The sequence below is a fragment of the Lipotes vexillifer genome, unplaced genomic scaffold (assembly GCF_000442215.2).
Source record: "Lipotes vexillifer unplaced genomic scaffold, Lipotes_vexillifer_v1.1 scaffold515, whole genome shotgun sequence".
Taxonomy (NCBI): Eukaryota; Metazoa; Chordata; class Mammalia; order Artiodactyla; family Lipotidae; genus Lipotes; species Lipotes vexillifer.
Genome location: NW_006772017.1, coordinates 2,463,585 through 2,476,623, shown reverse-complemented (window position 1 = coordinate 2,476,623; position 13,039 = coordinate 2,463,585). Strand labels below are relative to the sequence as shown.

The following is a 13,039-nucleotide window of genomic DNA, read 5'->3' as shown; positions in this document are numbered from 1 at the left end:
AAAAAAAAAAGAAAATTAAAAAAATGAAAACAGTTTAAGGAACCTCTGAAACAACATCAAGTGTACAAATATTCACATTATAGAGGTGCCAGAGGAAAAGAGAGAAAGGGGTCAAAAATGTATTTGAGGAACTTCCCTGGTGATCCAGTGGTAAAGAATCCACCTTACAATGCAGGGGACACAGGTTCAATCCCTGGTCAGGGAACTAAGATCCTACATGTGGCGGGGCACTAAGCCCACACACCACAACTACTGAGCTGGCACGCCTCAACTAGAGAGGCTGCGTGCCACAAACTATAGAGCCCATGTGCTCTGGAACCTGCACACCACAGCTACAGAGCTGACACACACTGGAGCCTGCATGTCACAACTAGAGAAGAGAAAACCCACATGCCACAACTAGAGAGAAGCCCATGTGCTGCAAAGAGCCCGCACGCCACAATGAACGATCCAACATGCTGCAACTAAGACCCAATGCAGCTAAAAATAAATTTTAAAAAAATAAATAAATAATAAATAAATCTTTAAAAAAATGTATTTGATGAAATTGACTGAAAATTTCTTGAACTTGAAGAAGAAACAGATATACAGGCACAGGAATCACAGAGTCCCCAAAAAGATGAAGCCAAAGAGACCCACACCAAGACATATCACAATTAAAATGGCAAAAGTTAAAGAAAAAGAGAGAATTCTAAAGGTAGCAAGAGAAAAACAAGGAGTCACACACAAAGGAAATCTGATATGATTATCAGCTGATTTTCCTGCATAAACTTTGCAGGCCCCAGGGAGTTGCATTATATATTTAAAATGCTGAAAAGGAAAAACCTGTAACTGAGGATACTCTACCCAGCAAGATTATCATTCAGAATTGAAGGAGAGATAAAGAACTTCTTAGGCAAGCAAAAACTAAAACAGTTCATCAATACTAAACCTACCCTAAAAAAAAATGTTAAAGGGTCTTCTCTAAGTGGAAAAGAAAAGGCTACAACAAGTAAGAATCTATAAGAAAGGAAAAAATCACAATAGGAAAGAAATATATAGTAAAGACTGTGGATCAATCACTTAAATAAGCTAGTATAAAGATTAAAAGACAAAAAAATTGTGAAATCAACTGTAACTACAACAAACAGTTAAGGGATAAATATTAAGATATAAAACATGACATCAAAACACAAAACATGGGGAGGAGAGTAAAAAAATACAGACCTTTAGAATGTGTTTGAACTTAAATGACTACCAGTTTAAAACAAGTAGATATAGACAATATGTCAACATATATGAACCACATGGTAACCACAAATCAAAAGCCTGCAATAGATACACAAAAAGGATCAAGAAAGAAACACAAGCATACCAATAAAGAAACTATCAAACCACAAGGGAAGTAACTAAAAGAAAAAAAGAAGAGAGAACTACAAAAACAACCAGAAATGAGTAACAAAATGGCAGTAAGTACAAACCTACCAATAATCACTTTAAATGTCAATGGACTGGACTTCCCTGGTGGCGCAGTGGTTAAGAATCCACCTGCCAAGGCAGGGGACCCAGGTTCGAGCCCTGGTCTGGGAAGATCCCACATGCCGCAGAGCAACTAAGCCCAAGTGCCACAGCTACCGAGCCTGCGCTCTAGAGCCTGCAAGCCACAACTGTTGAGCCTTTGTGCCACAACTACTGAAGCCTGTGCACCTAGAGCCTGTGCTCCACAACAAGAGAAGCCACCTCAATGAGAAGCCCATACACTGCGATGAAGAGTAGCCCCCACTCACCGCAACTAGAGAAAGCCCACGCACAGCAACAAAGACCCAACACAGCCAAAAATTAAAAAAAAAAAAAAAATGTCAGTGGACTAAATGCTCCAATCAAAAGACACAGGGTGCCTGATCAGATGAAAAAACAAGACCCATCCATATGAGGCCCACAAGAGACTCACTTCAGACCTAAAGAAACACACAGATTGAAAATGAACAGCTGGAAAAATATTTAATGCAAATGAAAACAAGAAAGCTGGGGTAGTAATACTCATATCAGACAAAATAGACTTTGAAACAGAGTCTATAATAAAAGACAAAAGAAGGGCGTTATATAACGATAAAGGGATCAACACAAGGGAGGATATAACATTTATTAACATATATTCACCTAATATAGGAGCACTTAAATATATAAAGCAAATATTAACAGACATAAAAGGAGAAATTGACAATAATACACTAGTTGTAGGGGACTTTAACACCCCACTTACATCAATGGACAGATCATCCAGACAAAAAAATCAATAAGGAAACAGTAGTCTTAAATGACACATTAGACCATTAGAAATTAATAGATATCCACAGGAATTTTCATCCAAAACTAGCAAAACACACAGTCTTTTCAAGTGCACATGGAACATTCTCCAGAACAGACCACATTCTAGGCCACAAAACAAGTCTCAACAAATTTAAGTGGACAACAATTATATCAAGCATTTTTTCCAGACACAAGAGTAGGAAAGTAGAAATGAAGTACAGAAAGAAAAATGGGAAAAACAAACAAGTGGAGACTAAACAACCTGCTACTAAAAAACCAATGAGTCAATGAAGAAATCAAAGAGGAAATCAGAAAGTACCCCGAGACAAATGAAAAAAAACACAACTTTCCAAGATCTACAGCACACAGCAAAAGCAGTCCTAAGAGGGAAGTTTACAGCAATACAGGTCTACCTAAGAAACAAGAAAAATCTCAAACAACCTAACCTACCATCTAAAGGAATAAGGGAAAAAAGAACAAAACTCAAAGTCAGCAGAAGGAAGGAAATAATAAAGATCAGAGATGAAATAGAGACAAAGAAAAAAAAGAAGATGATCAATGAAAACAAGAGCTGTTTCTTTGAAAAGATAAACAGAATTGATAAGCCTTTAGCCAGGCTCATCAAGGAAAAAAAAAAACACAGGACCCAAACAAACAAAATTAGAAATGAAAGATGAGAAATAACAACTGATATCACAGAGACAGAAAAAAATCTTAGGAGAATACTACTACAAATATTTAAATGTTAACAACTTGGACAACCTAGAAGAAATGGTTAAATTTCTAAAAATGTACACTCTTCCAAGACTGAATCAGGAATAAATAGGCAATCTGAAAAGACGGATCACAGTAGTGAAAATGAATTTGTAATAAAAGAAAAACCTCCAAGGAGACAAAAGTCCAGGGCTGGATGGCTATACAAGGGAATTCTACCAAACATATAAAGAGCTAATACTTAGCATTCTCAAATGATTCAAAAAATTTAAGAGAACAGAATACTCCTAAATTCATTCTATGATACTGAAGTCAGACAACAAACTACAAGAAAAAAACAAAAAGAAAAGAAGATTACAGGCTAATATGTCTGATGAATACAGATGCAAAAATCCTCAACAAAAAAAATACCGAATTCAACAATACATAAAGAGGATCAGACACATGATCAAGTGAAATTTATTCCAAGGGTGCAAGGTGGTTCAATATCCATAAATCGGTCAATGTGATACATCACATTAACAAAAGGATAAAAATCACCTGATCATCTCAATAGACGCAAAAAAAGCACCTGACAAAATTCAACACCTTTTCATGGTAATAACTCTAATCAAAGTTCATATAGATGGAACATATCTCAACATACAAAAGCAATTTATGACAAACCCACAGCTAACATCATACTCACAGTGAAAAGCTGAAAATTTTCCTCTAAGATCAGGAACAAGACAAAGATGCCCACTCTTGCCACATAGTATTGGAAGTCCTAGCCACAGCAATTATACAAGAAAAATAAATAAAAGGCATCCAAATTGGAAGGGAGAAAGTAAAACTGTCACTATTTGCAGATGACATGATACTCCATATAGAAAACCCTAACATCCCCACCAAAAAACTATTAGAAATAATAAATGAATTCAGTAAAGTTGCAGGACACAAGATTAATACACAGAAATCTGTACTTTTCTATATACTAATAATGATCTATCAGAAAGAGAAAGCAAAAAAACAACCCTGTTTAAATTCACATCAAAAAAATAAAATATTTAGGGTTAAATAAACTTAACCAAGGAGGTGAAAGACCTATACTCTCAAAACTATAAATATTGATGAAGGAAATCAAAGATAATACAAAGTAATGGAAAGGTATCTTATATCCATGGACTGGAAGAATTAATATTGTTAAAGTGACCATACTACTGAAAGCAATCTACAGATTTAATGCAATCCTTATCAAAATACCCATGACATTTGTCACAGAACTAGAACAAATAATTCTAAAATTTCTATGGATCCACAAAAGACCCCAAATTGCCAAAGCAATCATGAGAAGAAAGAACAAAGCTGGAGGTATCAGTTGCCCTAACTTCAGACTATACTACAAAGCTACAATAATCAAAACAGACACATGGATCAATGGAACAGAGAGCCCAGGAGTAAACCCATGCACTTACGGTCAATTGATCTATGACAAAGGAGGCAAGAATATAAAATGGAGAAAAGATAGTTTCTTCAATAAAGGGTGCTGGGAAAACTAGACAGCTACATGAAAAAGAATGAAATTAGAACATCTTCTCACACCACATACAATAATAAACTCAAAATGGATTCTCAACCTATATATAAGACCAGAGACCATAAAACTCCTAGAAGAAAACATAGGCAGCAATATTTTTTTGGATCTGTATCCTAAGGCAAAGGAAACAAAAGCAAAAATAAACAAATGGAACCTAATTAAACTTAAAAGCTTTTCACAGCAAAGGAAACTATCAATGAAATGAAAAGACAACCTACTGAATAGAAGGAAATATCTGCCAATGATATGACTGATAAGGGGTTAATATCCAAAATATACAAACAGCTCATACAACTCAATATTAAAAAAAACAAACAGCCTGATTAGAAATGGGCAAAAGACCTGAATAGACATTTTTCCAAAGAAAATATACAGACAGCCAACAGGCACATGAAAAGATGCTAATCATGAGAGAAATGCAAATCAAAACCACAACGAGATATCACCTCATACCTGTCAGAATGGCTATCATCAAAAAGAACACAAATTGGTGAGGATGTGGAGAAAAAGGAACCCTCTTACACTGTTGGTGGGAATGTAAATTGGTGCAGCTACTATGGAAAACAGTTTGGAGGTTCCTCAGAAAACTAAAAATAGAACTACCATATGACCCAGCAATTCCACTCCTGGGTATATATCTGAAGAAAACAAAAACACTAATTTGAAAAGATAATGCACCCCAATGTTCACAGCAGCATTATTTACAATAGCCAAGATATAGAAGCAACCTAAGTGTCCATCAACAAATGAATAAAGATGTGGTGCGTGTGTGTGTGTGTGTGTGTGTGTGTGTGTGTGTAAAGTGGAATATTACTCAGCCATAAAAAAGAATGAAATTGTGCCATTTGCAACAACATGAATGCACCTGGAGGGTATTATACTTAGTGAAGTAAGTCAGACAGACAAAGACAAACACTATATGTTATCACTTATATGTAGAATCTAAAAAATAAGACAAACGAATGAATATAACAAAACAGAAACAGACTCAAACAGATATAGAGAACAGACTAGTGGTTACCAGTGGGGAGAGGAAAGGGGGAGGGGCAAGATAGTGGTAGGGAATTAAGAAGTACAAACTAGTATATATAAAATAAATAGGCCACAAGGATATATTGCATAGCACAGGGAATATAGCCAATATTTTATAACTTTAAATGGAATATAATCTATAAAAATATAGAATAACTATGTTGTACACCTGAAACTAATATAACATTGTAAATCGACTATACCAATCTTACACAACACTTTCAGAAAACAGAAGAAGGAACACTTCAACTAATTTTATGATGCCAGAGTTACCATGACACCAAAATCAGACAAAGATGTTAAAGAAAATGATAAATCAAAAGCTTGACCATAAAGGTTAAAATCCTTAACAAAGTATTAGCAAATAGAGTCTAGCAGTATGTGAAGACAATAACACAGCATGACCAAGTAATATATACCAAAAAACAAAACAAACAAAAAAAAAACTCAAGGGTTCTTTTTTTTAACATTTGAAAATTAATGTAATCCACCAAACTAAGCAAAGAAAGGAAATGCCATATACAGATGCAGAAAAAACATGTAACAAATTTCAGCATCTATTCATGATTTTAAAAAAAAGACCTCCTCCTGTTTGGGAAAAGCATCTTAGGAACTTGTTTGTAAACAAGCATTTTTTAAAAGACTGCTACTCTAATCTACAGATCCTGGACTTCACCTGCAACATTTCCAGCCTCCAGCTAACCCTGCTCACAATCTGAATTGGCTCTTGACAATCTATCCTGTTTGTCCTGAATTCAGTGGTTTTTGTATACTGACAGACTCCTTGGTTTGTCTCAAGTCTGAAGTCAAGGGGAGATTGTGTCAGCAACCAAGGACCTCTGTTCAGTCTTGAATGGTGGGTTTTTCCTCCAATAGCAGGGCTTGTCCCTATACTTGTGCTCCTAAGTGTATAGTTATATAGTTAAACCCCCCCCCCCGCAGACTGTCTCTAATTGTTGAATATACTGTGCAGTGTTAAATACATTGCACCCTTAAAGCTGTCTGTTTCTTTATCTTTATTCCAAAAATCTGAACATATGGCCAGCATATAGTTGAGCTCATTGTTAGTGAAATTTAAATGTCAACAAAATAGTATACTCATTAAAAATTTTTTTTAATAAAATAAAATTTAAAAAACCTCTCAGCAAACTAGTAATGAAAAGAAATCTTCCTCAACCTGATAAAGGGCAGCTATGAAAATCTACAGCTAACATCACACTTAATGGTGAAAGACTGGATACTTTCCCTCCAAGATCAGGAACAAAACAAGAAAATGTCTGCTTTCACCACTTCTATTCAACTTTGTACTAGAAGTCCTAGCCAGGGTCATAAGACAAGAAAAAAATAAATAAAAACCATGCAGACTGGGAAGGAAGAAGTGTTCCTCTTCCTAAATGATAGAAATATTCATGTAGAAAATGCTAAGGAAATGACAAAAAAGCTACTGGAATAAGTGAGTATGATGAGAAAAAACACTATTTTGAGTTGCTGCCTAGGCATTTTTCAGTGTTCTACCCTGCTCATACCAACAGTGCGGACATTTAGATAAACACCAAGCTTCAGAGTCCTGCCATAAATTCCTGCTTTGCTTTTCCCAGGGCACCTTTTAAAACAGTCACTTAGAGCTAAACCCTCAAAAAGTTAGTTACCTCTACCCCAACCACCTTAGGTGCTTGCTACCCTGCTTTCTATCTCCTGCTTGCTTGTGAACTGAGATTGAGGACTGCCCTTCCCCCGGTTCACTGTGCCTCCCCACACATTTCTGATATATATAAGTAATAAATTTTGTGACTCTACTTCCTTTGTGTGGATGTATTCAAACTATGCCTTCAATCAAAACAAGCTCATGGTTTCACGTCCCCAAAGTGAGAACTCAGATACTGAGGGAGCTACCTGCCAAACCCCTGTGGATAGCTTGTGCCCCCTCATTCAGCAAGTCATAATCTGCATATTCTTAATTCAATACACCAGCTCCAGCTTCTCAACACAGTGAGTTTAGCAAGGTTTCAGAATATAAGGTCAATATATAAAAATCAATTTCTATATACTAGCAATGATCAATTGTTAAATCAAATTTAAAATTCCATTTGCAGTAGTATAAAAGTTCATAAAATACTTAGGAATAGGTTTTTTAAAGATATATAAAATTTCTACACTGAAAACTACAACATATTGCTGAGAAAAAGTAAAGACCTATTAAATGGAGAAATACACCATGGATTGAAAGATTCAATATTATCAAGATTCAGTTCTCCCCAAATTTGATCTGTAGATTCAATGAAATCCAAATCACAATCCCAACAGGCTTTTTAATTATAAATTGATAAGCTGGTTGTAAAATTCATATGGAAATGCATAGGATCTAGAATAGGCAAAATAACTTTGGAAAAAAATAAAGTTGGAAAACTTACACTTCCTGATCTCAACACTAATTATAAAACCATAATAAGCAAGACAAGGTGGAAATGTCATAAAGAACAAATGGATCAATGGAACAAAATAGAGAGTTTAGGAATCAATTCACATTTCTTCAACTAATTTTTCACAAGAATACCAAAAAATTCAATAAAATAAAGGATAATTTTTTCAACAAATGAGGCTGGAGAATTGATGTATGGAAAAAAGTGAACCGCAATCCCTGTGGTTGCCAGCCTCCAAGAGCCCTTAAAGACTCTCATCTATTGGTATTCATGCCCTCGTATAGTCCCCTACCACAGAACAGGGCTGGTCTGCATGAACAATAGGATATTGCAGAAATGATGGCGTGTGACTTCTGAGGCTAGGTTACAAAAGATATTGCAGCTTTGCCCTTGTTTCTCTTGGGTCATTCTTTCTGGACAAATCCAGCTACCACATCATAAGAACACTCAAGGAGTCCTGTGGAAATGTCCATTAGGTGAGGAACTGAAGCCTCTTGTCAACAACCAGCTCAACTGCCAAGCATGTGAGTGAGCCATACTGGAAGTAAATCCTCCAGCCCAGTCTAGAGGACTGTAGCCCACCTGACATCTGCAACTTCATGAGATCCTGAGTAAGAAGCTCTCAGCTAAGTCACACTCAGATTCCCAATCTACTGAAACTGTGAAATACGAAATGTTTAAAGCCATTAAGTTTGGAGGTAATTTGTTACACCACAATAGATAAGCAATGCAATCCCTGCATCACACCATACACAAAATTAATTTAATATGAAACACACCCCTAAAAGTAAAGTTAAAAGTATAAATCTTTTAGAGGAAACATAGGAAAATATCTTTGTGCTCAGGGAGTAGGCAAAGGTTTCTTAGATAGGACACAGAAAACAGTAACTATGAAAGAAAAAAACTGATAAATTATACTTCATTGAAATTAAAAACTTCTGTTCATCAAAAGATTGCTAACACAATGTGTATATATGTATATAAAATTATATATAGGGCTTCCCTGGTGGCGCAGTGCTTGAGAGTCCGCCTGCCGATGCAGGAGACGCGGGTTCGTGCCCCGTTTCGGGAGGATCCCACATGCCGCGGAGCGGCCGGGCCCGTGAGCCATGGCCACTGAGCCTGCGCATCCGGAGCCTGTGCTCCGCAAATGGGAGGCCACAACAGTGAGAGACCCGCATAACGCAAGAAAAAAAAAAAAAAAAATTATATATATATACATAAACTCATCACATTGCACACCTTAAATATCTTACAATTTTGTTTGTCAATTATACCTCAATAAAGCTGAAAAAAAATCATTAATAAAATGTATAGGCAAGCTGCTGACTGAAAGAAAATATTCACAATACATATATCATGAAGGACTTGATTCCATAATATATAAAGAACTCCTACAAATCAATAATAAAAAGGCAAACAGTCTAATTTTTTAAAGTGGGCAAAAGACTTGAACAGACACTTCAAAAAGGAAGATATAAAAATGGCCAATAAGTACATGAAATGATGCTCAACATCACTAGTCATTAGGGGAATGCAAATTAAAACCATAATAAGATGCCATTATACACCGCTAGAATAACTAAAACTAAAAAGACTGACAACACTAAATGCTGTCAGTGATATGGAGCAATGGAGACTTTTATACCTTGCTGATGGGCGTGTGAAATGGTGCAACCACCTAACATCAACCCTATGACCGGCAATTTCATTAAGAGGTATTTACCCAGGAGAAGTGAAAACATGTCTACAAATATAACTGTTCAAGAATGTTCACAGCTGGCTTATTAACAACAGTCTAAATGTGGAAACAGTCTAAGTCAATAGGGAAAACGTATAAACAAATTGTGGAATATGTATACAATGGACAACTATTCAATAATAAGAAGAGGGGCTTCCCTGGTGGCACAGTGGTTGAGAGTCCACCTGCCGATGCAGGGGACACGGGTTCGTGCCCCGGTCTGGGAAGATCCCACATGCCGCAGAGCGACTGAGCCTGTGAGCCATAGCTGCTGAGACTGTGTGTCCAGAGCCTGTGCTCCGCAACAGGAGAGGCCACAACAGTAAGAGGCCCACGTACCACAATAAATAAAGAAAGAAAGAAAGAAAGAAAGAAGAAAAAGAAACACTACTGATACACACAACAACATGGATGAACCTCAAAGACATTATGCTGAGCAAAAGACACTAGACTTGAGTGTGTATTGTACAATTCCATTCATATAAAATTCTTGAACAGACATATCTAATCTAACATTTTAAAAACAGAATATTAGTTGCCAGGAAGGGAAAGGGGGCAGTTGACTGGATAGGGACACAAGGGAACTTTCCACAGCAACATAAGCATGTGGTTAACACATGTATACTTCTGTCCGAATTCTATAGCTTAGATTTGTGCATTTTGATTTACATAAATGTTAAAGAAAAAGAACCATATAAAATAATAAGTTGTGGGTGGGAAGTGGAACAAGTTACAGATAATAGAGGGTGACAGAATGTTGGTAATTTTGGAGCTGGGTGATGGCTAGATGGGAGTTTATTATACCATTCTGTTTACTTTGTATTTGCTTGAAATTTCCATAACAAAGCTAAAAACAGAAAGCCAGGGCTTCCCTGGGGGCGCAGTGGTTGAGGGTCCGCCTGCCGATGCAGGGGACACGGGTCGTGCCCCGGTCCAGGAAGATCCCACATGCCGCGGAGCGACTGGACCCGTGAGCCATGGCCGCTGGGCCTGCGCGTCCGGAGCCTGTGCTTTGCAACGGGAGAGGCCACAGCAGTGAGAGGCCCGCGTACTACCAAAAAAAAAAAAAAACAAAACAGAAAGCCAAAGACATAAACCATAAACCCAATGTTTAGCTGATTCATCTGAAATACAATTACTCTGTCAAATTGCTGTAAAAGTTTCTAACCACTCTCAATTTCTATATGCAATTTGTTGCCTTCCAGTTACAAACTATCTATGCCTGGCACCAGCTGCCAGCCCACACTATTCAACAGCACTGGCCTAACCTGTTTTGCCTCATTTTTCTTCTTCACCAAATAATAAAAGGAATAGCAACAACATTTGCCCCTTAGAAGTTTTATGAGGATTAAATAATAAAGTATGTAGAGTGCTTTGACCAGTGCCTGGCATAGAACTCTTCCAAAAGCATTAGCTATTAGTCTCATTAATATAATCTGCTACCATTTTTTTAAATTCCTAGGATCTATTTAGTTGCCAGTAACTAAACAGGCAACTAAGAGATACAGAGTTTACTCTCAGAATGGGAGCCAGTGAAGGGTTCTGAGCAGAAAAGCCCTATAATATGAATTTTGCTTTAGAAAGAACACTCGCACCTCAGCCAGTCCTCATGAATGTTCAGCTTATTAATGGGCTGAAATTTCTGTGTTTTAAATATAGTATGTATATTTCTACCTAGGGACATTTATCAGCACTTGCACAGAAAGCAGAAGGTTTTGTTTCAAAATGATACTTCCGTAGAGCTCTCCTCAGAGGACAACTGAAGATATTTGCAAATACAGTATATTAGGTAATTTCATCTTCTGGTCTGGATCTAATCAAATGAAATTGTCACCAAAACTAATTTAGGGTCAACAGTGTTTCTACACTAATGATGACCTGAGGCAGACAAGCTATTAGGACCCTGTTATAACCGAGAAACTGTTAGGATAAGTACCTTCTTATACTCTTCTATCTAGTAGGGACAACCCAAGTTCCACTGACTGTGCCTTGTAAGACACTCTATAGCACAAGGAAGAGTATTGCGCAGGTTTCCAGCACATGCAATCTTGTTACCATAAAGTGTAATTTAAACACAGACCCTAATATCACTGTTACCCCAATTTTAAAAAGTATACTTTATTTTCCAACCACACAAATGACAAAGTACGTATTTCTATAAACACCATTCCCTAAATTTTAGGGAACTAGTAACCTAAACATAAAAACGAATCTGCTTATTCTACTAGCAACTATTTTCATGGCAATTTGAAGTAATAAAACAAAATAAAATGTGTTGGAAAAAAGTCAAGTGAAAAGCAAAATAATGTTACCCCAACAAAATCAACTGTCTTTAAACAGAATAAGTTTTTCTTTCCTTTCAAATAAAGAGAACCAAAAATGTCAGCAATAAAAGCGCACGTAATTAACATAAATCATAGCGATGCTATGCCATGGAATAAGAAAACAGACAAGTTACCGATTCACAGGTCAAAAACATTCTCCATATCCCTGCCTGTGTTGTAACCAGTGAACTGTAGAACTCTTAAGACTTTCTGAAAGTTGCAAAGAATTCAGTAACTCGTATAAAACCTCATTAACAGTTACTGAGATACCACAAACACCTGTTGCCAGTGTGTTCCGACCGTGGCTTTTAAGTGGAAATGTTTACGTGCAAAAGCCCTGGGTGCGATAACTGGGCGAAGCCCCCTCGGGCATATTCCCCGCCGCTTGGATTAGGGAACTGGGAAAATGGGGGGGCTGGGGGTATGGAATGCTGCCTCTGCCCCACACCTACTCGGCCGCCATCCTCCCGCCCGCGCTCCACTGCGCAGGGTACTCACAGCTCTAGTCTCGTACAGGACCAGTTTCTGAACCGAGCTTATAATGGGGGCGGCGGCCGGGGGCATGGCCCGAGCTTGTGGGGGCCCCCAAGGCAGGGCCCCAGGCCGCGGCCCAGGTTGTGGCAGCCTCTTGACTGCCCCAGGAGACTCGAAGAGAAGACGCCTCAGACCCTGGACCCCAGCTTCAGCCGAGGAAAACACCGCCTGGGCAATAAATATATAGACGACCAGCTAACACGCTTAAGTGTTTCCGGATCCTACGCCCCACCTCCAGGCCAGCCCAGCCCCAGGCACGGAGGGGGCGGGGCTGGAGGGTGCACCATAGAGAGGTCGTGTAGAGGTTCCCAGAACCTGCGTACTGCCGAGGGAGGAAGCAAAGAGCGCCATCTTTGGTACTGGCAAGAGAAAAAATGGGCGGGGAAAAGAGCTGCTGGTTTAGTTAAAT

General features: G+C 37.8%; 1 protein-coding gene across 1 annotated transcript in view; it reads right to left on the bottom strand.

Annotated features, from left to right (window-relative positions):
* FIG4 (FIG4 phosphoinositide 5-phosphatase) overlaps positions 1–12,839 on the bottom strand; it is a 132,158-nt gene extending 119,319 nt beyond the window's left edge. Inside the window, exon 1 of the mRNA XM_007447274.1 lies at positions 12,595–12,839. Within this exon, the coding sequence (XP_007447336.1) occupies positions 12,595–12,660 (66 nt within the window). The 5' untranslated portion in view covers positions 12,661–12,839. The remainder of the gene's footprint in view (positions 1–12,594) is intronic.
* Between the last annotated feature and the right edge of the window lie 200 nt (positions 12,840–13,039).